At 36.9% G+C, this 26,112-nt stretch overlaps 2 protein-coding genes across 8 annotated transcripts in view; one reads left to right on the top strand and one right to left on the bottom strand.

Moving 5' to 3' along the window:
- Positions 1 to 26,112, bottom strand: part of LOC138696226 (protein FAM219A) — a 251,442-nt gene that overhangs the window by 39,000 nt on the left and 186,330 nt on the right. The window contains exons 1-2 of one of the 7 annotated variants that reach the window (XM_069820893.1): positions 9,754 to 9,877; positions 3,998 to 4,124 (exon numbers count right to left, since the gene is read on the bottom strand). The exons of 1 other annotated variant lie outside the window; for it this stretch is intronic. In XM_069820893.1, the coding sequence (XP_069676994.1) occupies positions 3,998 to 4,030 (33 nt within the window). In that variant the 5' untranslated portion in view covers positions 4,031 to 4,124; positions 9,754 to 9,877. Of the gene's footprint in view, positions 1 to 3,997; positions 4,125 to 6,447; positions 6,575 to 7,221; positions 7,282 to 9,669; positions 9,692 to 9,753; positions 9,890 to 26,112 lie in introns of those variants that run through there. 5 more of the 7 variants (XM_069820894.1, XM_069820892.1, XM_069820897.1 and 2 more) reach the window with 5 other exon arrangements.
- Positions 20,521 to 26,112, top strand: part of LOC138696228 (uncharacterized) — a 44,829-nt gene continuing 39,237 nt past the window's right edge. Inside the window, exon 1 of the mRNA XM_069820900.1 lies at positions 20,521 to 20,670. Within this exon, the coding sequence (XP_069677001.1) occupies positions 20,604 to 20,670 (67 nt within the window). The 5' untranslated portion in view covers positions 20,521 to 20,603. The remainder of the gene's footprint in view (positions 20,671 to 26,112) is intronic.

Genomic DNA, 26,112 nt, shown 5'->3' on the forward strand with positions numbered 1-26,112 from the left:
AAGTTATTACAAACTGCCTCCAATCCACTTTTCCAACTTCCTCCTTATTTGCAAGGTCCATAATGATTCCATATATTTATACCAATGCAACTACCATAACTGGTACAAGTCAAAGGAGTGCCTACAAATTTGTGTCTGCATTTGTTCTAGCTCTTTTCTTCTAATGTACATTATATTCAAAGTCCCATCACCACTACCACCACCATTACCACAACAAAAACAATAATAATAATTATATTATTTTATTAGGCAAAGGTTAATTGGGATTCCTCAGTCTCTGATCAAGTCAAAAACTCTGATAGAACTGATATTTAACCATTGCAGTGAATTTCAATGAAGTCTGGAGGGCCCAATTAGTCAAATCCACTCTCCTCACCTCCACACTGGGGTCCCCTGGGATCTTTTAAGATGCAAAAGAGAGAGTGGTGTGCGGAAAGCAACGGAAAGCTATCGCATTTATCCTTCCAAAGAAAAACTCCAAACATAACACAGCAGTTTCTTCTCAGCCAATGACCCAACTAATTCCTTTTTCTCTTTCTGCTCAGAAAGAATTATGCTGAAACTGATCAGAAAGAGAAAAAGGAAATGGTTGGGTCCTGGCTGAGAAGAAACTGCCTACTGAAGGACGCACTGGAAGGAATGGTGAATGGGAGAAGAGTTCGGGACAGAAAAAGATATCAGATTTAGACGACATTAAGATATGTGGATCATATGCAGAGGCAAAGAGGAAGGCAGAAAATAGGAAAGAGTGGAGAATGCTATGATATATGATGTGATGTGATATATGATATGATATGATATGATATGATATGATATGATATGATATGATATGATATGATATGATATATGATATGATATGATATATGAATTGATTCTCACACTAATCTCTCTGGTCCTGCTAGCCCTTCACATTTCTATAATATACCATTACACCATTACATAAAAAATATCTTAATATCTGTAGCAGTCACAATGATGTAAATTATGAAATGCACTAAGTAGTCACAGTGCATGGACACGATGCCCACCCATGCAGTGCATCGGCATTGGCAGCACAGGATTAAGATTCCTACACATTTGCTGACTTCACCTCCAATGAAAATTCACTGGTATCGGTACTCATTTCTGTTGGTAGTTACGGGTAATTCTACATTTATGTTGCCAAAGCAATTAAAATGAGAGCAAACAGTATTGAATATTAAAAAGTCAATCAAGGCATTAGAGAAAGCTGTCCTCTTTTTGTCTACTTAATTTACATTTTATATCAATGCTGAGAGAGATGGCTGAAATTTTAAATACTTTCGTTTTCTATGATTTAACCATAATTACATAATTGTTTACAAATTATCAAATTAATACCCATCAAACAATACTACAAATTACAGTGAGCAATACATTACATAACTGAATTCAGTGACGGAAACCTATAATTTCATGAGATCTAGCTACTCAGGAAACAGAACCTTTTAGATTCTAAGGTAACTCAATTAAAAAACTATAGAATATTCCAAAGTCTATAATCATAAGGAATTCCTTCATATTCTTCTGTTTCAAGGTATAGCCTAGATGAATATGGCTCTAAGAAAGAATGCATCAATGTCATTCTGCTAGCTGGAGCTGAAATCAGCGAAAAGTGACTGAGGGATTCAACTGTTTACATCCTGACACAACCAATCACCCACAAGGTTGTGTGAACAAACTTGTGCAAAAGTTCTCAGAGACAGAAGCGTGCACGACAAACCTAGAAGTGGTCCACCATAGAGTGCCACTGACAAGGAAACTGTCCCAGGCCATGGTGCTTTAATTTAATGAAAATGCATATTTAAGCTAATTTTCGTTCGTTAAGAGACATGGTAATAGTCGTTCATTTTGAGTTTTTCTTGTTTGCGAAATATAATGACTTGAAAATCGTTGCTACTTATGCTGCTTCTTGCACGCACTCGGACCTCAAAGTTCCACAACACTGAATTAGCTCTCGCATTAATACTCTAGTCTGTTTTTTTCTCTTAACTCACATTAATACTTTAATACAGTAGTAGTGCAATCCATGCCATCTCTGCCATTCCATGCTAAATTGAGCCTGGACATTATTTTTTAAAGTTTAGTATTTCTTTCTGGAGACTAATAATAGTAAACCCTTATTATTTATATTTTACAGTAGAAATAAGTTTAACAACTTAGTTCACTGCATTTGTGTCTATTTTATGAACAAATGTGAAGTGTGCACATGCTCATCTTCAGTGTGAAAAATGATCTATGTTGAGAGTCCTTGAATTGTTCCTTCTTTTCATCAATCAGCTGATTTGGTGTCATCTTATCTACAGTAGTAATTTTCTTTCTCATTTTAGGAATTCATTCTAAAAGCAGGTGAGGTAGATAACGAGTTTTAATTACATTAATGGTAACAGTCGTGTGTGTCACACCCAACTCAAAAATTACTCTGAAGTTTATTTCATTTATTAATAATAAACTATAAAAGAAATAAAAGTTACAGAAGTAAGGTTGAGTCCTTAGTCAATACAATCTGAATATTACTTTTGCTTGATTCAGAATTAAGACATAACAAAGCTCTGGTTACTGTCTGACACACCCATCCTACAGAGTATGACTGAGGTTATAAAACTTTATTTACTATTACCTATGGAAAAGTGAATTAAATTAGATTAAGTTGAATTTTATAGGAGACTTCTGTGGTTGTATGTGTTCATGTCATATAGACTCATTCTCACAAATAAGGATAGTTTTTTTAAAAAATATTAATGAATTTTGTTCTCGCTTCAAAACACAAGACATTTCAAATGCTTTTATTTTTATTACTATTCTTCGTACATGAATACAGAAAAGTGGATAATATCAAAACAAAATTGGACAAAGAAACTGAATTAAAATGAAGAAGCCAAAAAAGTTTACTTGTTGAAGGAAAGGGAGAGAGACAGGAAGAGGCAGCAAATGCAAAGAAATATTTATCTGCAGACATGAACACACTGAAGGCCAAAGGACGTAAAGATGCTGAAAGGTAGAAGAGAGCAGTAGGTAAAGACTGGAAATGGAACTCCTGAACTTGGTTCTTACAAGTGTGTGCAGTCACTTCGTTTGTAAGGCAGTTAAAAGAGTGAAGAAGGTGCTTCCTACAAGCCCTAGTAAAAAAACAGGTAGTTATTGAAAAACTTTTGGAAGCAAATCCAGATGTTCCAAGTACAGTGTTTGAGAAGAGGAAGAAATCTTGGAAAGAGGTTCTGGCAGCTGAAGAACATGGTGAAGTTAAAATTTTGTGCTTGAGAGTGTGTGACGAAGAAAACACTCACATTTTCAGAATCGATTAAAATGACGTGTCTTATGTTTCATATGAACAATTGATAGATATTCTTCCAGAACCAACTATAAAGATTACAGGAAACAAAACTCTATTATGTATTTTCTAGAAGTATTGATGTTCTTGAACAATCTTAGAACTCAGTTGATTTCTGTGTTTATGTTTGTTGTTAAAATATTTTATTACAATTACTACTATTTAATTTAGTGCTCCCAAAGATCATATGGATCATTTTTAGTTTTAAATTTTAACTATTTTAATATACAACACATAGGCCAAATATAACTTCACAGTGTCACACCTGAAAAGTGTCACTTCCGTCCTGTGCATAATTATTTTTAAAAAGTTATGATCCAGGTATAAATGTGCAATCATTATAGGAAACATGTATAACATTAAAGAACTTCTAGTAGAAAAATTCTCAAGATATTTGTTTTATTACGTTCACAGTTTTTTCTTGTTTTCATTAGAAGTGTTCACTGCAAGTGTATATTTTTGTCACACCCATCCTCGGACATTTACGATGCTGCTATCTTAACTATTGTTAGAATTCTGCGACAATATTTACACAGTGGGTGCAAGGTTTAATGTATTATACTGTGATCCAGGTATGAGATTTGTAGCATACACTGCAAAAAATCGGGGGTCAGTAAACTTGTTAAAAATGTTATGCAAATGTCATACCTGTCCGCATGGAATGGCTGATCTGTCACTCATTCATACACCATCCAAATCCATAGGTATGCAGCTGGAAGTCTAGGAACACGTCTGTATATATTATGCTTTCACGAACCGAAAGGGGAATTTGGACCTAAAGTAAAACAATGTGTAGACAAAGATAAGCCATTTAATGTCCTCGTCAATGCAAGTAGTTCTGGTAAACTGACAAAAAAAATCACGTGAGAAGATGGTTAAGAGATGTATTTCTCTCGGATATTAAGAAAGACACACTACTGCTTCTGGATTCCTGGAGTGGTCAGATAGATGACACCATATTTGTTGATGAAAAAGTGAACAATACTGTACATAGTAAGACAATTAAAGCACAAATTATCCCTCCAAAAACTACAAGATTTGTGCAAACCTTGGATGTGTATTTTTTAGACAATATAAAATTGTAATTCGAAGGCTAGAAGAGTATTTCAGACATAAAATTATCTGTGAAAACATTCCAGACACACAATACGCGGTAGGGGCTTCATAATGGCATCACATTCTGTTGTATATCACCAGTTTCATTCACCTGTCCTCAAAGATATCCTAATATACGTGTGACAGAAGTGTGGATATGTGATGGAGAAACACGTGAAAAAGTCTGATAACTTTCTTGCAACAATGTTGCATGTTGGAAACAGTGTGTGTGTTATAGTCGCGACGCTGTTATTCCCGGCATGACTCCTCCTCTTTGCTTACGTCTTAGGAAGTGAAGGCTCTATAAAGTCTAGGTAGGTAGTATCATTCGCCATTTTTGTTCTTTCGTTGCCGAGCTACCAGACGAGGGATCTATTTGCCACACCGTTAAACATTTCATGTTGTAGCTCGCACTGCAATTCAGCAAATAATTGAGCGGCAAATAACGTTTTCATGTGCTTTCTGCAAACGCCAACGAAAGAGCCAAAATGGCGGGAAATTATATTAAGTATTTATCGAGCCTTAGGAAATGCATTACGTCATCATCAGCGAATCACAAGTTGCACACGTTTAAATATAGCCGACCTGCAACGTGATTGGCTGCCGGAAATAAGAGCAACGGAGTATACAGAAGAGAGTGAAAAACCAGTCTGTATAAAATGTTTGTATTATTCAATGGCTTGTCCCGACAACCTCATTTCGAATCCACACTAACATATTCAAGGTGAGTCACAAAGTTAATACATATTTTAAATTCAAATTGAATTTGTATTTCTGCAAGAGTACTGTATTAATATGAGTTAAGAGAAAAAGAAAATTAACTAAAGCATTAATACTAGAGCTGTGATACGGTGTCATGGAGCTGTGTGGATACAAGAGCCCACAAGAAGCGGCATAAATAGCACCGATTTTCAAGTCATTATATTTCGTAAATGAGGAAAAAGCGAAACGAACGACTATGACCACGTTTTTTAACGGACGAAAATTAGCTTAAATATGCATTTTCATTAAATTCAAGCACCACAACCTGGGAAGGTTTGCTTGTGAGACCAGCACTGCTGTTTTAGTGTCTTATGTTAGGAGCCATAAGACATCAATTCGCCACAATTCATGCAAAAGGTGTGTTTAAGACTAGCAGTCACTGCATTCTGAACTTGCATAACTGGCATCCCTTCAAATTGCAGCTACAGCAGAAGTGAAAAGAGAATATCCTGACAGGCACTAGAATTCTGCCAATTGGCATTGGATGTATGTCAAACAAATAGGACATTCCCATCTCAAGCACTTTCAGACGAAACTAATTTTCATGTGTCATGTGAATTAATCATCATAACACTGATTACTTATCGGCCTCCTGAAAATGCACACTGGTTTGAGCCAAGCAAGAGAAAGGTGCTGACTACACTCTATACCAGATGTTTTTGGAGCAGATATAAACAACGGAACGAAATGCAAGAGAGCGCGGTTCACACGATACTAAATGTCTGTGTATGAATTAAGTGGCCGACTACGTTCATATAATGAAAAGTGAAAATTAAAGTAACTTAATGTGTCTTTCAACATATCTTCTTGCATCAGTCACTAGTTGTACTGCTGTCGTCTCCTCATACACCACACAGATGCTAGACGCAATAGAACTGTAGTAGTGGACATGTTTCTGAATACCATCTCGTAACCAGGATATGCACCCACTAGTGTCTACAACGCTCTCAGCTAAGTAATGACTCGCCAACCAATGGGAGCGCAGCGATAACATGAGATGCATCGAGACCCTTGTTATGGTTTGCACCAAAGACATCTGGTATAGAGTGTAGTTGATGGTTTGATGTGAAATATGGAATAATCAGATTTTTGGTCCATTCTTCTTCAGAGACATTGTCATAGGTGACAGTCAGGTACCTAAACACAATGGATTCTGTAGCACTACCCAGCCTGCTGAACCAAGAAGCCGAGTATCCAATATGGTTACAACAGGCTTATTATGCTATGTTGTGCAACAATACCTTGATCATTAGTTTAGGTTGTTGAAGAAATGCTGATTGAATACCAGGAAGCTCAAACCTGATATCAATTGACTTTTATGTTTAGGTGCACTTAAAAGTCAAGGTTTATGATTTTGATCGGCTGCACCTGGCATACAGAATCAAGCACACTTGTCAGCAGATAGATCACACCATCAACAATCAGTGTTAAATTGGCATTATTAACTGGATCGGTGTGCTACAAATATAGGTTAATGGGGGACATTTTGAACAGGTTCTATAAAAAAAACCCACGATTCCAAACTTGTGGAAAGAAAGGTAATAGAACAATTGATGACCGTTTTTGCAAAACTTGCTAACTGCAAAATTTGCAAAATTGAGATTTTGATGGATTCGTTAACATAAGGCAGGCCTCTACATGATGTAAAATGCATCTTAGTAAAATTGGATTATTTCTGTTCATTATAGCGTGTCAAAGTGTGATCGTTTTTTCAAAACTTGCTTTCTGCTATAAGTAAGAGTTACAGCAAAATTTGCTTACTACAGTGTTTTGTCTCTCCTGCAAAATTTAGTTTTTTCAGTTAGCAAGTTTTGCAAAAACGGTCCTCAATTGAGGGATTTGGGGGAAAAACCAGGCAGTTCCAATTCAGTACTTTTCGAGATAACATTTTAATGAGCTGATTTTGTGGACCTTCCATCAAAATATTGGGAAGCAAGAAGGATGATGACTTCATTGTTAAATCCAGAGCATTAGATACACACACACACTTTTCGAGATAATGAAGAAAAACTTACCGACAAACAATAAGCATGTACAGAAGAGGCAGGTCCAAAACCCATTATAACTGTGAATGTATTGGAACTACTTGGTTCTTGGACCAAACGATAGAGCGTATTTTTTTGTACTCTGTGCATAAGTAAATAACTCAAAAATGACAAAAAATGGAGCTGCCTGGTTTTTCTCCCAAACCCCTCAATTTTCCAGTTTCAATTATCTTGGTTGTACCATCTCACAGACAAATAATTAGGCTACTATAAGGAAAACAAAATACAAACATATGGGTGGCTACAATTATTAAAAGGACATTACTTAAGTAGACAGAGGTACAGTATTTTAATTATACAAAGGGATGGCAATTCCATCGGTAACCTATGGTTCAGAAATTTGGATAGGCTACTAGTTAATAAACAATTGCAACAAAGAGATGCTTCAGAAATTATGTAAAAAAAAAAATTAACTCGTTACAGCCTCTTGGATCAAGGACCACTAAAAAGCATAGGCCTACTCTTAACACAACTGACAGAATGATTCCAAATTACAAGGTAGTCTTTGAATAAAATATGTCTACTTCTTTACTATGTGTTGTGACATTACCATCAATGTCCCAGAAGCATAATGCACTCGGCAATCACTGACAAGCTGCACTGTTTGTGCTGCGACTGAATGCCAGTGGTAATATCTACAACTAAAATTAAGGCTTAGCTCGAGAGCTCAGCAAAATAAGTTGGTCTATATTTATTTTTAATTAAATCTTGGTCGCTTGTTTAAAATTTCTGGTCACCAATGGCAACCTGGCGACCGGAAATTTCGCACCCTATCTATAGAATTAAAAACATGAGTCACTTAGATCTGTAATTTTCATAGATTGAATTTGATTTGTTATGTGACATAAAATAGCCTACATTCGTAACAGTCTTTCACAACTTAAGAATTCATGTCCTCTGATGTAACAGTTGTTACATTTTTCAAATTGTAATCACAAGAACATGCACCATCACAAGATTAAGTTTTTGGCATTAATATAGCCTCTAGTCTCCAAATTAGGCTATCCTCTATTACCAGTATGTTCTAGGGCATTGTTCTTATCTGCAGTTGACGGCAGAAAAGTTTGAAGTGTTCAAACCCATTAAGACTATACGGTAACGTTTGTTACAATCAAATGACCCATACTTTTTTTTGTAGATAGGTAAACACAGAAAGCTACTTTTCGTTTGTTCAGGCTTTTGATATGCCTTGTAAATAGGTAGGAGATAGAAAGTGAGTTTTCGTAAGGTCTAGGATCAAATGACAGATTAGGTTTGGTTTGTTCAGGCTTTTGATATGTCTTGCATAGGATACACTTTTTGGTAGATAAATAAATTTACCCTGCAGCAGAGAATGGAGTGCTATCCGCTTAGTGCAACATCATGGTGATACCACTCATTTACGTGATGATTTCTTGTGAAAATTTTCCGAGAAAATCATCGGTTCTGTAGGCCTATACAGAAAACGAAGGTATTTGAGGCTGGTTGAGTGGATTTATAGCTTTCACAGTGTCTTAGTGTGCTACAGTTTCAGGTTATTTTCAATTATTTAAGTATGTTTTTGTTTTTCTCTCGTGTCTGGTGCGTAGCGGAAGAAGTTTAATTAAATTAACAAATGAGAAAAGTGACAAGAAAACCGGTGGTAGTGTCCTGTTATCGAGTAAGAAATACTTAAAAATATCTCATTATTCTTTCACTAATTACATTGCCACGCAAATAATTCTAGGTAGTCTACCATTAAAAGTGTTGGAAAGTGGAAAATACTCGCATGTAAGTTAATATTTGAACGAAATATATTATAAGTTGTTGACTGATTCTCAAGAAACAAAAGCGCTCTGCACCACACTTAGCTAACCGAAGACTAGTACGAGAAAAGTGACCCCTTCGGAAGCCAATATGAAAATGGTACAATTTCTCACGCTTTTCACCATACCTAGAATGATTTGCATGGCCCTTACAATGTTTTTAGTGAAACAATTATTTCATTTTATTAACAATTTCTAACTCAATAATACAGGACAACACAAGCACAGGATACATATCAAACCCAAGGGGACTATATATTTAAAGGGAATTAGGCTACATATGGCTTCACAGTAATTGAAATTTATGATTAATTGATTAACTAGTGGACTTACTCATGTTAATTGTGTAAGCCGGACAAATCTTACACAATTAACACGAGTAAGTCCACTAGTTAATCAATTAATTATATTCAAGTGTTAAAAGTAATGTACGCATGATTCAAAATGAAATTTATGGTTAGGATTCTCTCTAACATACGGACCATGCCATAAAATTAATATTTTATGAAGAACATTATGTTTATGGATTAATCAACAATAACTCTTAACAAGATCGTTAAAATGTACATAAAAACATAAAACCGGTCACTGTCTATTATAAAATACGAGAATGTAAAATAAAATCATGACTAACCTACTCGTTACCTCTTTCAAATACGAGTTAAATTCTATATAATGTATTATATACCTATCACATAAATTACTATACTCTCATTACCTCCACTAATAGTAGCTACATCTTTATTAAATGAAAAAAATTAGTAGTTCCGTAAAAACTCAACGAAACTGTCAGTTTACATGTTCAAACACAGTCGACTTCCATCGCAACAAAACCGCACTCGGAAGTTCAACCCAGTATCGCCATACAGCTGCAATCAAAAATCTCTATTGCTCTTATAAAATATCCCTATTTCACTCAAAAATATCCCTACAATAATTATTTCTGTATAACAAAAGTAATCGTAAATCTGTGTTTCAAAAGTAATAAATAATAATAGAATATATTTTACCTTGTGTAGTGAAGAGTCCTCTCAGGTCCAACTACGTACTATCTTCAACTAGATCCATCTCATCTTTGTCTATATTATTATAATACAGGATCTTTCAGAAGAAACGAGTCTATCGAAAAATTAACTATTTCGGATAAATTTTTGAAATGATGTTCACCCTAGCGAGAAAGAACCCTTCCCGATGCCGTATAGTAGATTTGGAAACAAACATCCCCTCCCCTCGACGCCAGAGCTATTAAACAAAAGTGGCGGCTGATTGACTGAGGCAAGTGAGGCCAGGCCTCAGTCACTTGGCTTAATTGAAATCAAGTTTTGTGTTTTTAGGCCTATATAATATATTAGTCATTTGAATGAAGCCTATATCGCTGTAGAAGTATTTGAAAACTTAATGATGGATATTACTTGTTTTGCAGTAAAATTTGTTCCTTAGGCCAGGATGGCTCGTGCCGGGTCTGGGTTCTGCATTTCGTATGTTTTCACGAGCTTTGAGGTTGCACTTGAAACGGTGTAGCTGAGGCACAATTCGTCTGGCCTCGTGGCCTGGTCAGCTTTCACTCCTCCCATCCATGGATCGATCTCGAGGGTGGAATGGAGTGGTATAGCAGTGGTGACTTGTCTTCCTAAATAGGCCATAAATAACATAAAAATTCCCGCTGTTTAGCAGGCAGAGACCCATACTGTTCTCTCCCCTTATGTCTTAGTTTATGACTTAAGCGAAATACTATTGTACTTCGTAGTACAGTAGTGAGTGTGGTTCAATGTTGTTATGTGTTTCGGGAAAATAAAGACAGAAATAGATGCGAGAAATAATGATGAATTATTTATTTTTTTATATTTTAGCAGATTATTTTACGACGTTTTATAAACATCTTAAGTTATTTAGCATCTTTTAGCATCTGAATGAGACAAAGGTGATAATGCCGATGAAATGAGTCCGGGGGTCCAGCTGCGATAGTTAGCCAGCATTTGCTCGTAATTGGTTGAGGGAAAACTCCGGAAAAACCTCAACCAGGTAACTTTCCCCGACCGGGAATCGAACCCGGGCCACTTGGTTTCGCGACCAGAGCGCCAACCGTTACTCCACAGGTGTGGACAATAATGATCATGTAGACCTAGTTAATCCATTGTTAGAGTGTCCTTTTTCTAGAAGAAATAACGTTGAAAGAAAGGAAGTTTTAAATAAAGATATAGCCTACCGAGATGCCTACGCCATCGCTGACAGTTTTTCTGACAGGTAATCTTAAAACGCGAATTTCTATTGCATCGTGATATGGACAACCTAAATGGTTAAGTAGTTGGCTAATGTGGTGCAAAACAATCTTAAATAGAAATAAACCTTGTTTGTTGCTATCAAAGGAAAAAAAAATGAAAAGGAAGGAAGGAAAGAAAGAAAGAACAGTGTGTGCACTGAGAGCTTCAGCGATCTGAAAAATATTTCCAGGGGAATTTCAACATATATTTCTTCAGCTGAGCATAATGTGGGTTGCTTCATCACTCTCACACAATCACCGAAACAAACTCACAGCATAACAATTTATTTGGTGAGTGGCAGTATTATTTTTAATTAATAATAATAATAATAATATAGTAATAATTATATTAATAATAATAATAATAATAATAATAATAATAATAATAATAATAATTAATATCATGAATAAACATTTCCTATTGGAGGCACTTCAACTAGTTGTATCTGGCCTCACCGAGGATTTCGGTCACCGGCCGCTGGTAAAAACAGTTTCAATTGTTGATCACCGAACTGCTAACGGAATAAACGCTTAATTTGAGCGACACTGTTTCCAGGTTCAAACCAGGCAGCAATTTTTCTCTTCTGCAATAACGTTAAGCGGCTGCGTGGCATTTTATCATTCCAGTCTATGAAAACAATGTGTAGGCATGGCCGTGTGCCATTATCCTTGCCGTATAGAAGGCCATGTTCCAAGTCATTTTAATTTGGCATCAAATGTAGCCTACATTACACATGGATAAGTATGGAAAAGTAGCTTCCTCTGGCGGCGGGGGAAGGGGATGTTTGTTTCCAAATCGACTGTACGGCACCGGGAAGGGTTCTTTCTCGTAAGGATAAACAGCATTTCAAAAAAATATCCCAAGATAGTCGATTTTTCGATAAACTCGTTACTTATGAAAGACTCTGTACGTCAGAGTTTTCTCACTTGTTTATTTTCGCCAAACGTCTATTTTATTTTTACTAATCATTTACTTAATGTCCATTAGTAAATTTTTTAAGATTCATTCATTTAGATATTTCTTTCTTTCTTCCTTCCTTCTTTTCTTTCTTTCTATATATTTATTTACTTATTTATTTATTTATTTCTTTTCTTCTTTATTTCTTACCATTCCTTATTTATTTATTTATTTATTCATTCTTTCTTTATCCTTTCTTTATATATAAGTATTTATTAATTTACTGGTATGACTAATTTATTTACAGTCGCCATCACGTACCTACTGGTCTGAGATGGTGATTTCTTAGAACTGTGATTTTGTAACTATAGACACAGACAGAACCAGCGACAAAATCACAGATAAGCAAATCACACCCCATCACTAATAAGAAGGCAGCCGACAGTCAATAATAGCTACAATGCGTCTAGAACAGTGGTCGTCAGTACTGAAGGGTAAGGAGTGTATCGTAATATACACCGTCGTGCAGAAAGGAGAGGCAGAAAGCATGCCCGCCAGCAGCCACGGAGCATGCCAGTGCATCTCTTATCCGCGGATAAGAGACGCTAGCCCGAGGGTGCACTGTGCTGATGATTGCTGGTCTAGAGATAGAGTGGACAGTATCTGGCAGTAAGTGCGGCAACCGCGGCAACTCTTGCCCTGTCCAAGGCCGCGGTCCACACTATCTCTAGACACACTGTACGTAAACCGATGCGATGGAAGGAACACGAATGGTGGAAAAAAAATCATCCCAACTGCAAGGACAGAACAACTGATAGTCGCAGATCACCACATGGTAACAGGAGATAATAGTAACGAGGTCAGGAACCCACCGTGGCCACGGGAACCAAAGTCTTTGCGAGAACCCACATAAGCCTACTGACGTAAAAGTAAGTGTAAAGGTGGTAACACAACATATGTAGAAAAGAAAACAGTATCAATAACGTGATCATGCTTCGTAAGAGGAATGCAAGTCTACGGAGACCGGCAGTAAGGGCAGTGCACTCCAGCAGAAATGCGGATAAGAATGTAGCAAGGAACACGTGTGCTAGCAAAATGGAGAGTGGGGGGGAAGAGAAACCTGAAGTCGAGAAATGATAAGAAGAGAGAAAGTGAGATGAATAAGGGTGCGAATATAAGTGGAAATTTACTATAATTATTATGCAAGTGAAAAATGTGGGTGGAGGAGAAGAAACCATTCAAAACAGTACTAGCATAGGTAACCCATTTATAGATTCAGTGAGTGTTAGAGATAATGAAATTGAAAGGAAAGAAGAAATAAATAGGAAGAAAGACAGATAGAAATAAGGCTGAGATGAACAGTAATGAAAAGCTAAGAATTTGGAAATTAACATTTTAGAGGTATTAGATGCGAAGTGTAAGTAAAGTGAAACTGGAAAAAGATCGAGAAGTTTAAGGAAAAGAAGAAGAGAATAATCAAATGAGAAGAGAAAGAGTAAAAGTATTTACAGTGAGTGAGAATAGTGAGAAAGGAATTGGGGTAAGTAGAGTAGCGAGAAAGTGAAAGTGAGTGCAAATAGGAAGAGTGAATAATAATAGGAAAAAAGTACTAAGAGAAGTGAATAAATGATAGCAAGGAAGTAGTACAAACATTTTAACACTGAAACAAGTAAATGAATATAAGAGAAAGATAGGAGAAAAGGCCAATGGTAAAAATAAAGTAAATAATAATAATAATAATAATAATAATAATAATAATAATAATAATGATAAGTGCGCACAAATGTGCATTAGTTTTGGGCTCTGCTGTATTCCAGCGAAACTATGGTAATGTATAGGAAAAACTGAAATTGAGGTTTTAGTGAATATTAGTTTAAAAAAATTAAAGTAGTATATGATATTAGGGAGAACACTGAGAAATGATTAATATTAGGATTAGTGAACAAATAGAAAATATAAAATGAAATGTAGGATAAATATTAAGTGGAAAGTTAGACCGAGTGAGAAGATCTCACGGCGAATCCAAAAAGGTGTCACTCAATAATGCTGAGAGGCAAAGGAGGTACGTGTAGGTAATAATGTGTTAATGGCACCGTAAACGAGGAATGTGAGATACACCCATTACATGGAAAGAAATGCTGACACGTAAATATAAGTCATATATATTTTCAAGAATATGAGATGAGAGACTATCATCATCATCATCATCATCATCATCATCATCATCATCATCATCATCTCTTGCTACGATATTATTGAGACTGTGAAAGTATTGAAATTGATCGAATTCTTGTCAACTCGGCGAGACCATAAGTTTAATTTCTTTATCGTTGTTTCAATCTTGTTGTCAGTGGTGAACACTATTAAAGTTGGACCCTGAAAACTTCTAAATAAATAGAATTTAATACGCTAAAAATGTCAGATAGGTAGATAGTCCTACTAGGCAGCACTGCACGATCAGCGTTGCCAAACCGTGCGTGGAGGTAAGCGATTCTCAACCATCTGTCCCTTCGCCATCTAACAACAGAGCAGATTTCCTCACCCGCCTGATTTAGTGGTTACTACCAAGGAAAAATAGAATAGAAGGTAGGGGCCATCAGAACCCTCAGCTCTGCTCGTGATGTCATCTGCCTTCAAGACTCGGCCTTTAACATGCTCGTATCAAATATTATGGAAAGCAATGCACCGAAGATATTTATGACATTCTTGAAAAGACCATTGTGATCCCAAACAATTTTTCAATTATTGTGAGCTCTTTAGACATTTTTAAAACACCTATTTCTTTACAACGAGGATAAGAAAATAATACAGAATGACTTTCTAAGAAGAATATTATGTTATTGTGCTCACGTTACAAGTTGATTTTCTTAATTTTTTTGCTGTTTTACGGCTAGTTGTAGACGATTTACTTTTCTGCCTTTGTCGGCGTTTGTTGATAGCTTTCATGATGATCGAGATGTCATCTGCCGTCAAGACTCGGCCTTTAACATGCCTCATACTAAATACTATGGAAAGCAATGCACCGAAGATATTTATGACATTCTTGAAAAGACCATTGTGATCCCAAACAATTTTTCAATTATTGTGAGCTCTTTAGACATTGTTAAACACTTATTTCTTTACAACGAGAATAAGAAAATAATAGAGAATGACTCTCTAAGAAGAATATTATGTTATTGTGCTCACGTTACAAGTTGATTTTCTTAATTTTTTTGCTGTTTTACGGCTAGTTGTAGACGATTTACTTTTCTGCCCTTGTCGGCGTTTGTTGAGAGCTTTCATGATGATCGAGTTCTGGAGTATCATTAAATAACAAATAGCTCTATAAGCCTGCTAGAGATCTTTTCGTTCAGTATATTAGCAAATGTTTGTGCTAGGTTTTTGAACTTGTTTAATGTAGTCACATGCTACCCTTCAAAACACTTTTCAAATTCGTAAACCACACGAAGCCAGTCAACAGAAGGACGAATATTTCTCCGTGAAACACACTGTAATCAGTCGGATTTCTTACGTTCACAGTTTTTTCTTCACTATAGAAGAGTTTATTTGCATTCTTCTTCAATCGATACGAAAGATAACCGGCTAACATTTCAATCACAAGTTTCGGTGTGGGTGCTGTGAGCATGTAAACAAATTTTATTGGAAAATGAGCGCAAGATCGCAATATAATAGCCGATTGTCCCAAGTCAAAATTGAGGAAACGCGCTCACGCCGATAGAACGGATCAAGAAACCCAGGAAACGTCCGCTATAAGTGAGGCTCGATGGTCCAGAAAGTGCAGGCAACATCAGAAAGGAGAGCTTGAGGAAGCTGCTCAGTCGGATACGAAACCTGCCGATCCTTCTATTCCTCACATGTCCAATGATTAATATGTCCAAACTGCGTGATCAACAGAGAAGATCTCACGACGAATCCAAAAAGGTGTCACTCAATAATGCTATAGGGAACGTCCTCTGTCGATCCAAATAGACCATGGATGTCAACACTAATAATAGGGCTTGGAAGTTGGTGAAATACCATCCTTTTTTCTGAGACATCACAGACAATGCAATATGCAATACAAACTCATTTCACTTCAACACGAATTAACATAGCCTTCCTTTATTTTGCACTTTTCTGTCTTTTATTGTCTATTGATAATTTTTTAGGAAATGTTTCACTTTTTTTTTTTGCATTTTTGCCCTTTACTGCTTATGAACGGACTTTTTTTACGGTGTAGTAGTAGTAGTAGTAGTAGTAGTAGTAGTAGTAGTAGTAGTAGTAGTAGTAGTAGTAGTAGTATATAGGGAAAAGGAACTGACCACCTTACCCCATTATCTCCTGGCCTAGTTGCTTCATAAATGGTGCCTTGTTATCACTTGTGAGGTTCAGACCTTTCTTTGGATAGTTGACTGAACAATAACAGTAGTATATATTCGAAAACCGACTGCAGATTGCTTATGCAATTCGATTGCGTCTTACATATAAGAATTTTCCCTATGGTTTTATCAGCCTTGACTCCTGATCACGTGTATTACGTGCTTCCCCCCATTCAACGCAACAGAACAAATATTGTGGCCGCTGTGCCCGCAGTCAGCATATTGAATCACACAAGTGAAGATGTAAAAATACCGAAAGTAAAACAAAGTAGACAAAATTTTTTTGCGACAGTTAGTGACTGAATACGGTAACAAAGTATTTTCCACAGATGAAAGTACAGTCAACTTCGGTTATAGTGAACCTCTGCGGACCAGCATATTTCGTTCACTATATCTGAGGTTCACTAAAACCGAAGTGTCTGTGTTTATACTACTGACGTTGCTATACATACAGTATTAATACCCATTTGGGTCAGACCACGTTCAATATCAGTACTAATGTTCGCTCTATCTTCTAACTTAAACTCTTTACGCTTCGACATCCTGATGTTCACAGTTCGAAACTCGAATCTAATCTCGTCATGTAGGTAGTAGGCATTGACCAATTTCGCACCTCTTCCCACTAGGGGTATGCTACTATGTACTCGGTCTTGGAATTTCCACGGGTTCACTTTTACAAAGATGCGGGAGGAAGGGTTTAGGACCTCCTGTAATCCTCCTTGTATTTACCCTTTGGTCATCACTCTACTCCCTTTTACAAAAGAAAACATTTCTCTTCCTATTCTTCTAATAACCGCTTTTAAAGGGGTCAGAACTAATCATTCCTTTATCCCTCACTGCGTACACTATTCTCTTTAACATGTTTCAAACTGTCCAGCAATCACAATAAATTACATCCCATATCCATTTTGAAACAAGATCTCTTCTTGCAGTTCTAACAGAGCCTTAGAAAAGCAGCACTTCACAATTCGACACAAAAGTATAGTCTACTAAACTGCAGTTTGCAAGCATGCTACACCGGGGACAGAACAACTAGAGGCTTCAGTGACGTCACTACAGAAGAGCCCACACACAGCAGAATTGTTCGTTTCAATACAAACTGAAAACGTTGACCACTTACTTTCACTGATCCAGCTGCGTTCTCACAATACAATAACTTCCGTTCAGAAAATGTTTTGCAGCTGAATGGTACCGTACCTGCTAGTGCGGGAGGAGGGGGTGGTCGGACCGCTTAAAAGTAACGGTCTACAAGCTTCTAGATGTTCTGTCCCCAGTGTACTTCTGTCTTCCTTTCTTACAATATTTTGTCCGCCGGCATGTAACGAGAGAGAGTTGGGGAATGGAAATTTCAGTGCAACTTAGAGAGGGCTTAGTGCTTAAGTCCAAAGACTAGATGTCAGGTAAGATGCCACGAAACCATATTACTGGTCAAAGACTAGATGTCAGGTAAGATGCCACGAAAACATATTACTGGTAGCTTTCTTTTATTTATTTATTATTATTATTTTTTTTGTGGAAATACTAGATTCTACGAAGCAACATTAATAAAAGTCACTATTATACACGGACATCATTTTATTTTTACTAACATTTTTAATATTAACTTGCCTATACCTCTGGATCAACGCCGTTTGCTACCCCCTTCCACGACTGGAGTTCGATGATACTGGCGTAATATGCAAACAAATCACTTTACTAGGTATAGGAGGGAAGAAAAATAGTTCATCCATTTACGTAAACTAGGAAATATTGCGCTTTGAGTTTGATAATTTTCATTAGGTTTTTGTTTAATCAAAATAAAGTACTGTATTAACAATGAGTGTTTTTACTCACGAAGTGAGCTGTCCATGTGGACATATTCATTATGCAGTGTATATTATACTATCTACAGCACATTAGCGTACAATATAGAGAATGAAGTTAAATTGAAAAATAATCATAATATGGATATTTAAACACATTTTTTTAAATGGTGGACGTTTATTTCGATACAGTCTTAAGTTCTTTTGCGCACATTATCGCACTATAGACTATTGTACCTAATTTCAAGTACCTGTTTCGTCCTTCGTACTAGTAACTCATGTTGAAATAATTCTGTACCTATTTTATAAAAGAATACCTTACGTACTGTAAATTCAATCTTCACTTCTGCCCGATCCGAAAAGATAAAATTACTCAGACATACTATCTACTGTCCGTCCAAGGGGTTTTGTCGTAGGGTCGTAGAAAGGGGGGAAATCACGTGACAGTTAATTACATAACGAGGCCCTTTCATTTAAATTATTTTAAATAGTTGTATAACATTACATAGACGTCCAATTCCTAACAGAAATTAATGTTTTCAGAAAAGAGCTAAGACAGCCCAGCCACTAACTGACGAATAAAAGCTGGTGGGGGAAACCGGGATGCGACGTAGGCAAATGGACGACAGTACTTGTCCGAAAATGATTCAATATTGAAAGCTCTTTCGTCACTGGAAAACGCGAACATATTTTTGGAACGTACTGTTTACTGTGACCGTAAGGCTACTATGACTATATATGCGGTCTTAGATCTATGTGGAGGACGGTTGAACTTCATTAGTAGAAGGGGTGGGAGTGAAGTACATTAAAAAACTCAGGTACAATAAAAATTAAAGTACAAAGAAAATGATGTCCCTGTACAAGTTAACATAATATATGCACTAAAGCAACGAAAAAGGACATAATATGCATTACATAAGTCTAAATATGTGCTATTAAATCTAAAATCTTTAAAATATGCATAGTGCATGAATTTACTTCCAAAAAAAAAAAAAAAGGCCAAAACAAGCAAATTTGCACGGAAAAGGTACGGATATTTGGAATCCATAAGTCATAGAACGAATATTTTCTAAGTTTGGGAAGTGTAACAAGCTTACATAAAGACATGCATTTGCATGGAAATTCGGGCTCTAGTGATCTGGGACTGAGTTTATTTCATTTCTGGAACCGAGCCTTAATCTACTTATCTAATTATGTTGAGAACAGTAGCGTCTTTTTTTTACGGAACCCGAAGGCTTGCTTATTGTGCTTACCACTCCCATTCTACGGATGATGTGTTTCGCCAAATGGTCGCGCTCTTGGACGTATACAGCACGCTAAATCTAGAATTTAACCCTGACCATAGTAATAATGATAATGGCATATGAAGAAATGATGGCGAAATGAGTCGGAAGTCCAAACGGTAACTTCGTAATTTCTTTGAAGTCATCAGTCAATTTAAAAGAATTTGTCAGCTGAAATGTAAAGGATTCATTATTTTAAATATTGATCGTTGTCGGTAGAAACAATTAAACTTTTTTTTTTTCACTCGCAACATCAATGATGGATTGCTTCTTCATGCTTTACAGGAACAGCAGCCCGCTGAAGTCCACGCAGAAAAATGCAGAATTTATAAGCCCACAGTTCCATTCTATTTGGAGAAATATCACTTCACCTCCATTGAAGTAGTTGGGCTAATGGTTGGCGCTAGGGGCACAATACCTCGCCTCTTTGTCAGTTTCTGCAAGAAGTTCCAGCTGAACAACGACTTCATTCGTGATGTTTCCCTTACTGCTATCAGAGGATCACTTGCCGTCTTAAAATACCACCTGTACTTTGTTTCCTAAAAAGGAAGGACTTTTGTTCGAACGTCTAATATGTTTGTTTTCTATGTTTAGGCCTGTTACAAGTATGCTATTATTTTTCCTGTACTCAATTTCCATTTTTTTTGTTCGTTCCCCACATTTCTCTTTTTTGGTCTGTTTTTTTTTTTTCTTCACTCTGTATGTTTGTTATGCTTTGTCCACTGTGGCAGTCCCGTTATTGGGAAAGCTGAAAGAGTGTATTTTTTTTATTATTAAATATAATTTTAGAATATTTCTTAAAACATGGGAGTGGGGAAAGGAACTCAGCCCGGTGAACCCCCGCCCCTCCTCCGTCTGTCATTGAGGATGGGCAGATCTTGCGAAAGCTCGTTTGCGAGGCGCATGCGTGGCAAATGTCATGCCACTCGCCGGCCTAGTAGTGGGATGACCTGAAGACTCAGGTGCGATGTCTCCTCGAGCGGCGTGGCTGCTCCTGCTCTGCGCTGCGACCGCGGGTCTCCTGCGAGGTCAAGGTAGGACCACGGCACAGTCAGGCAACAGGCTACTTCAAGGAACTGTCAGTGTACAGATAGAATAGTATCGTCACGGTACTTCACGAAAATACATTGCATGACAATAGATTTTGGCGTTAGTTTACCTGAAATTGAACCGTTACAATGAATCAATCAATCAATCAATCAATCAATCAATTTCAAAGCTTTCGCCTTGTAGCTTCAACCATGTTTCTCTTTCCTCTGCTGTTAATTTAAATTCTTCATACTTACTGCACTTCATTCTACTCAGCAGTCGACCTGGTTGGCGAGTTGGTATAGCGCTGGCCTTCTATGCCCAAGGTTGCGGGTTCGATCCCGGGCCAGGTCGATGGCATGTAAGTGTGCTTAAATGCGACAGGCTCATGTCAGTAGATTTACTGGCATGTAAAAGAACTCCTGCGGAACAAAATTCCGGCACATCCGGCGACGCTGATATAACCTCTGCAGTTGCGAGCATCGTTAAATAAAACATAACAATTAACAATTCTACTCAGCATGTCTGTTATGCAGCTATATTCTTCTGTCTCTCTCGTCCTTTCTTGCCAAGTATTTTCCCCTCCAATACACAGAGTGACCATGCGTCCCGTTCTTTTACGTTATTCCACCCGTTCCATCGGTTCCCCATTTTGTTGCGTTTACCAAGCGTTTTTGCAAGTTGAAGAATTAAATATTTACAACATTCTGGTGGTATATGGCTATTTAAAATTTAATGACCTTGTACGTATGTAAACTCATTGGGAAGAACGAAGAAATGAGTTGTTCGTAACTTCTGAGCTCCATCCGTTCTATTCTTACTCAGTATTGCCAAGTTGCTGTAACCAAAAATCCCTACTGCCCTTATAAAATATCCCTACTTCACGCAAGAAATTCCTACAAAAATTATTTTATATAACATGAGCAATATTGTAAATGAACTGTGTTTCAACTAAAAAATAATAATATAATATTTTTTACCTTGTGTATTCAAGATTCCCCTCAGGTCCAATTAGATCTTTTCAACCAGATCTTCTAAGTGTTAGATCCTTTCCAATTTTGCTATGTAGAAGAGTGATCTTATTGATTTGTACAAAATGGACCATTAAATTAAAACTACGATTATGTTCAAGCACATCAAAAACATATCTAAGTTCTTACCTTTTAACCTGTTGCCGGTACTATTATGCTTTAGACATTTTAAATTTGTGCTGCATTCTTTTTGTAAACGTTTGATAAACCGTGTCTTAAGAGTTAACTTCTTTCGGCCACAAATTCATTTTATATGCTTCACATTGAACCTTACTAACGTTTTTAGTTTTGTATAACTAATCTTTAAAAATCTGGCTCCGTTAACTAGGAATCTCGAAATGTCTGGCCACGCCATAATTTTTCACTTTTAGCTAATTCACCATGCAATTCTCTTTCCTTCTTGGGAGTTGATAGACCTGATTTGTCACCAGAGAAATTCATGTTATAAAACAGTAGATTTACCACGATTACACAACTTTATACTTTAATCCCATGTACTTCACAAGAAAAGTTGAACTTACACAAACAACCCCATGATACATATAATGCAATGAAGCAATGACAGAAACTTAAGTGAAAAAAGTATAATCAGGAATTACGCAATTCCTAATAGGAAACAACGGGAATGTACTCTCCAATCCCCTTCACGCACGAACAATTTGTAAAATATAAGTACTTTGCTATTTCTTCCGGTAGCTGTGTCATTTTCTGATTCTGCGTTGGTCAGCGTGTGTTGATGTTAGTGACTTATTTTTTAATATTTTCAAAACACTGTTCCAATTTCTGAGCGTTGGATTACTATCTTCACAAAAATGAGCAATAAAAATATTCTTTCTCATCGCCTTTCAAAAGTTGTACAAGTTGTTTTGCGTTTACCGGACACGTTACCAGTTATTTTTTTTTATTTTATTGGGTTGTTTTATAACGCTGTATCAACATCTAGGTTATTTAGCGTCTGAATGAAATGAAGGTGGTAATGCCGGTGAAATGAGTCCGGGGTCCAGCACCGAAAGTTACCCAGCATTTTCTCGTACTGGGTTGAGGGAAAACCCCGGAAAAAACAACCAGGTAACTTGCCCCGACCGGGATTCGAACCCGGACCACCTGGTTTCGCTGCCAGACGCGCTGACCGTTACTCCACAGGTGTGGACTTTACCAGTTATTGAAAGGCTGTTTTTCCAATATGAACAATGTCTGGACCTCTGAAAAGTCTGGGTTAATTGTGTCTACTCTCAGATCCATATCCATGTTGATAATTAGAATAAAATTTAATCACAAATGTCATAAATATTGTATGAATTCTTACAAAATAAACAAACAATTACTAAAAGATTGGCAGTTCTGAGAAGTACTTCTGGAGCAAAACCAAACATGAGTACAGACTTACCTGTATAATTGTATGAGAGTTTGTGATGTTAAGTGAAAAAAAAAAATATTAATTTCTTCTGTTGAGTGAAATAAATAAAAATAATATAAATGAAAACGACAGAAAAGTGACTTAGGTGTTGAAATATGTTGTAATAAATTCATAACTAACTTTTAATTTTTAGTAATTGTACAGGGTGCGTCAGAAAGAACGGATGGATTTCACATGGCAAGAAAATTGTAAAGATTCATCAAATCAAACATTTATTGTTATCAACATATTCACCAATACATGCAGTTTATTTATGTAACACAACATTATCCATATGATGTCCTTGGCTTTCAATACAGGCATCGAGGCGTTTTCTGATGTTCGCCATCACTTTTACAGTCATAGCTGGTGTAATTGCCACGATTTCTTCACGAATCGCTGTCTTCAGTTCGTCCAGTGTATGTGATCGATGTTTACAATCTTACGCCTTCAAATGGTCCCAAAGAAAGAAGTCGCAGGGCGCGAGATCTTACCGTAGCCTCGGACAATCTCAGTGCAATAGAATTTCGTCCAGGTGATTTCTTCTTTAATGTTGAACCTGTGATACGAAATGAAGCCACCCACCGCAAAATTGTATTTCGAGTTGGAATCCTAGCGTGACATCCGATGTCGAAATGAGTCCTGAGTGGCGATCACAGGCTCTTCATTTTTCAAAAATGTCTCTACGATGAAAGCACGTTGTACACCAGACCAACACCATGTTCTCAACTGAAACTGCATTCTATGGCTGAACCAACAGTCGTGGTCCCCCTCACTATATCTCTCTCCTCGTTGCGTATCGATAGTTTGAAATCCATCCGTTCTTTCCGACGCACCCTTTATTTGAGATTTCAATATTAAAAAAAAAATCAGTATCTTCAGCTGTTTTTATTCCATCACGCTAATAAGTAAATGACTGAGAAGAGATGTCTCGTTTTGGACCTTCATAAATATGGTCATCCTGTCAATATGTTATGAACGAGTATTAACTTACAACATGTTATGTCTGACTGTGTGATCAATTAATACTACTTTATTTTCTTTAAAGTCTGCATTAATTCTATTTTTTAAATTGTTGTCACAGTTACGATTCTATTTTTCCAGATGTCCAGATCAAAGCGTCACTCTCTCCAACTCATTTGTGATGTTCTGCGCCATAGGAATTGTGACCCATTACCACAAACACTTGTCAGACCCCTCCCCTCCCCTCGCCAATACTTTAATGAACATTCATAGCCCCTTAAGTTAAGCGCATAGATGGCTCGTGCAAATTACAATTACAATAGCCACCTATCTTTGTCACAGGAGATGTTGGAAATGATCTCCGTTGTGCCGCCACACATCTCTTACACGTTTTAAGAAGATTTGCATTAACACGTATTATTTCTTCTGAAATTTCTGCAATTTCCCTCCTTATCTTTCAGTTCTTCCAACGTATGTGGATTATTCCGAAACACTTTATTTTTTTTAAGTTACCCATAAACAGCAATCGTATACGGTAAGATCTGGAGATCCCTTACTGACGACCCTATCTTCAAAAATTTCAGCAATTAATGCTGACGAGAAATTATTTATATGCGCTGTTGAAAAAATGCCTGTGTACATTCAATGTCAGATAAATTATTCTTCTAGGAATGGTGCGATTATGTTATTCCTGTACCTCTGCGTATTCGCGGTATTAATAAAAATGTAGACCCTATAAAAATTCTATAAGCACTCGCTGCGCACCATACACCAATATTTTGGTCATGCAATGGCATTTCTTGTATAAGCTCGAGTTTTTCTTCTCTCCAGTATCTGTTCTTGTGTATCTCTATGTGACCATGTAAATAAAACCATGCTTCATCCGTGAAAAAATTTAATGTGGATCAATAGAGCCATTATTAATATTACCAAATACCCAATTGCAAAAATTTATTCACATTTTCATGCAATTCCTCAACAAATAAAGTGCTACATGACTATTTTTTATTAGACATTAATTTGGAGATCTTACTGTGGATATTCTTGTAATACCGTATGCTATTGAACATATTTATGGGGGAACATAAAAAATAAATAAAATGAAGTGTATCGGAATAATCCGCATACTTTGGAAAAACTGAAAGACAATATAAGGAGGGAAATTGCAGCAATTTCCGAAGAAGAATTAATGTGTGTTAATGCAAACTTCCTGGAAAGATATGGAAGATGTGTGCCAGCACAAGGACATCATTTCCAATATCTTCTATGACAAAGGTAGGTGGTTATTTTTAATTTGGATGAACAATCTATGCGCTTGACTTAATGAACTATGAATATCCGACTCTGTGGCAAACAGAGGACCACACACTCACGAATGAACGCTCTGTTATGCAGAGTGTTTCATAATCATAGGTACAAACTGCAGAGGTGAGTAGAGGTTAGTGAAAAAAAAAGTCCTTGCAAACATAAGTCCACAAACCAACAGTTTCCGAAAACTATGGGATTTTATTATGCCTCGACAGTATAGATTTAGGGTCTTTCGTCACAAACAAGGTCGTCACCGGTACAACTCGTCACATGATGTGACTGATCACGCGGTATATTTAGCCACAGTTCCTAACTCGTAACACGCTTTCACTCGTCACTGGGGTGACACAACTTCCGATATGCACTGGAGGATGGGAGCGTTTAACATTTGACCACCGTTCATGATAAGGCATGCATCAGCACGTTCCTTCATTGATAAATCGCATGTTCGAATATGCCTGGCGTGTCTCCAATGTGTTGGTATCCTTTGGCAATGTGTTCCTGGAGTTCGTTGACATCATCAACAGGACTGGAATACACAGAACATTTCAAATATCCCCAAAAATGAAGGATTTAAGTCGGGGGACGTGGGACACAATGGTGTTGGTAAGCCACGGCCGATACACCTGTTGTGAAAGTTTGTACGTAAGAATTCTCGAACTTTCAAATTGAAGTGAGCCGGTGCTCTGTCATGCATGCATCACAGTAGATGCCTTTCCCAAAGAGGGAAATCATCCACAAGGTCGTGT

The sequence above is a fragment of the Periplaneta americana genome, chromosome 3 (genome assembly GCF_040183065.1).
Source record: "Periplaneta americana isolate PAMFEO1 chromosome 3, P.americana_PAMFEO1_priV1, whole genome shotgun sequence".
In the NCBI taxonomy this organism is placed as follows: Eukaryota; Metazoa; Arthropoda; class Insecta; order Blattodea; family Blattidae; genus Periplaneta; species Periplaneta americana.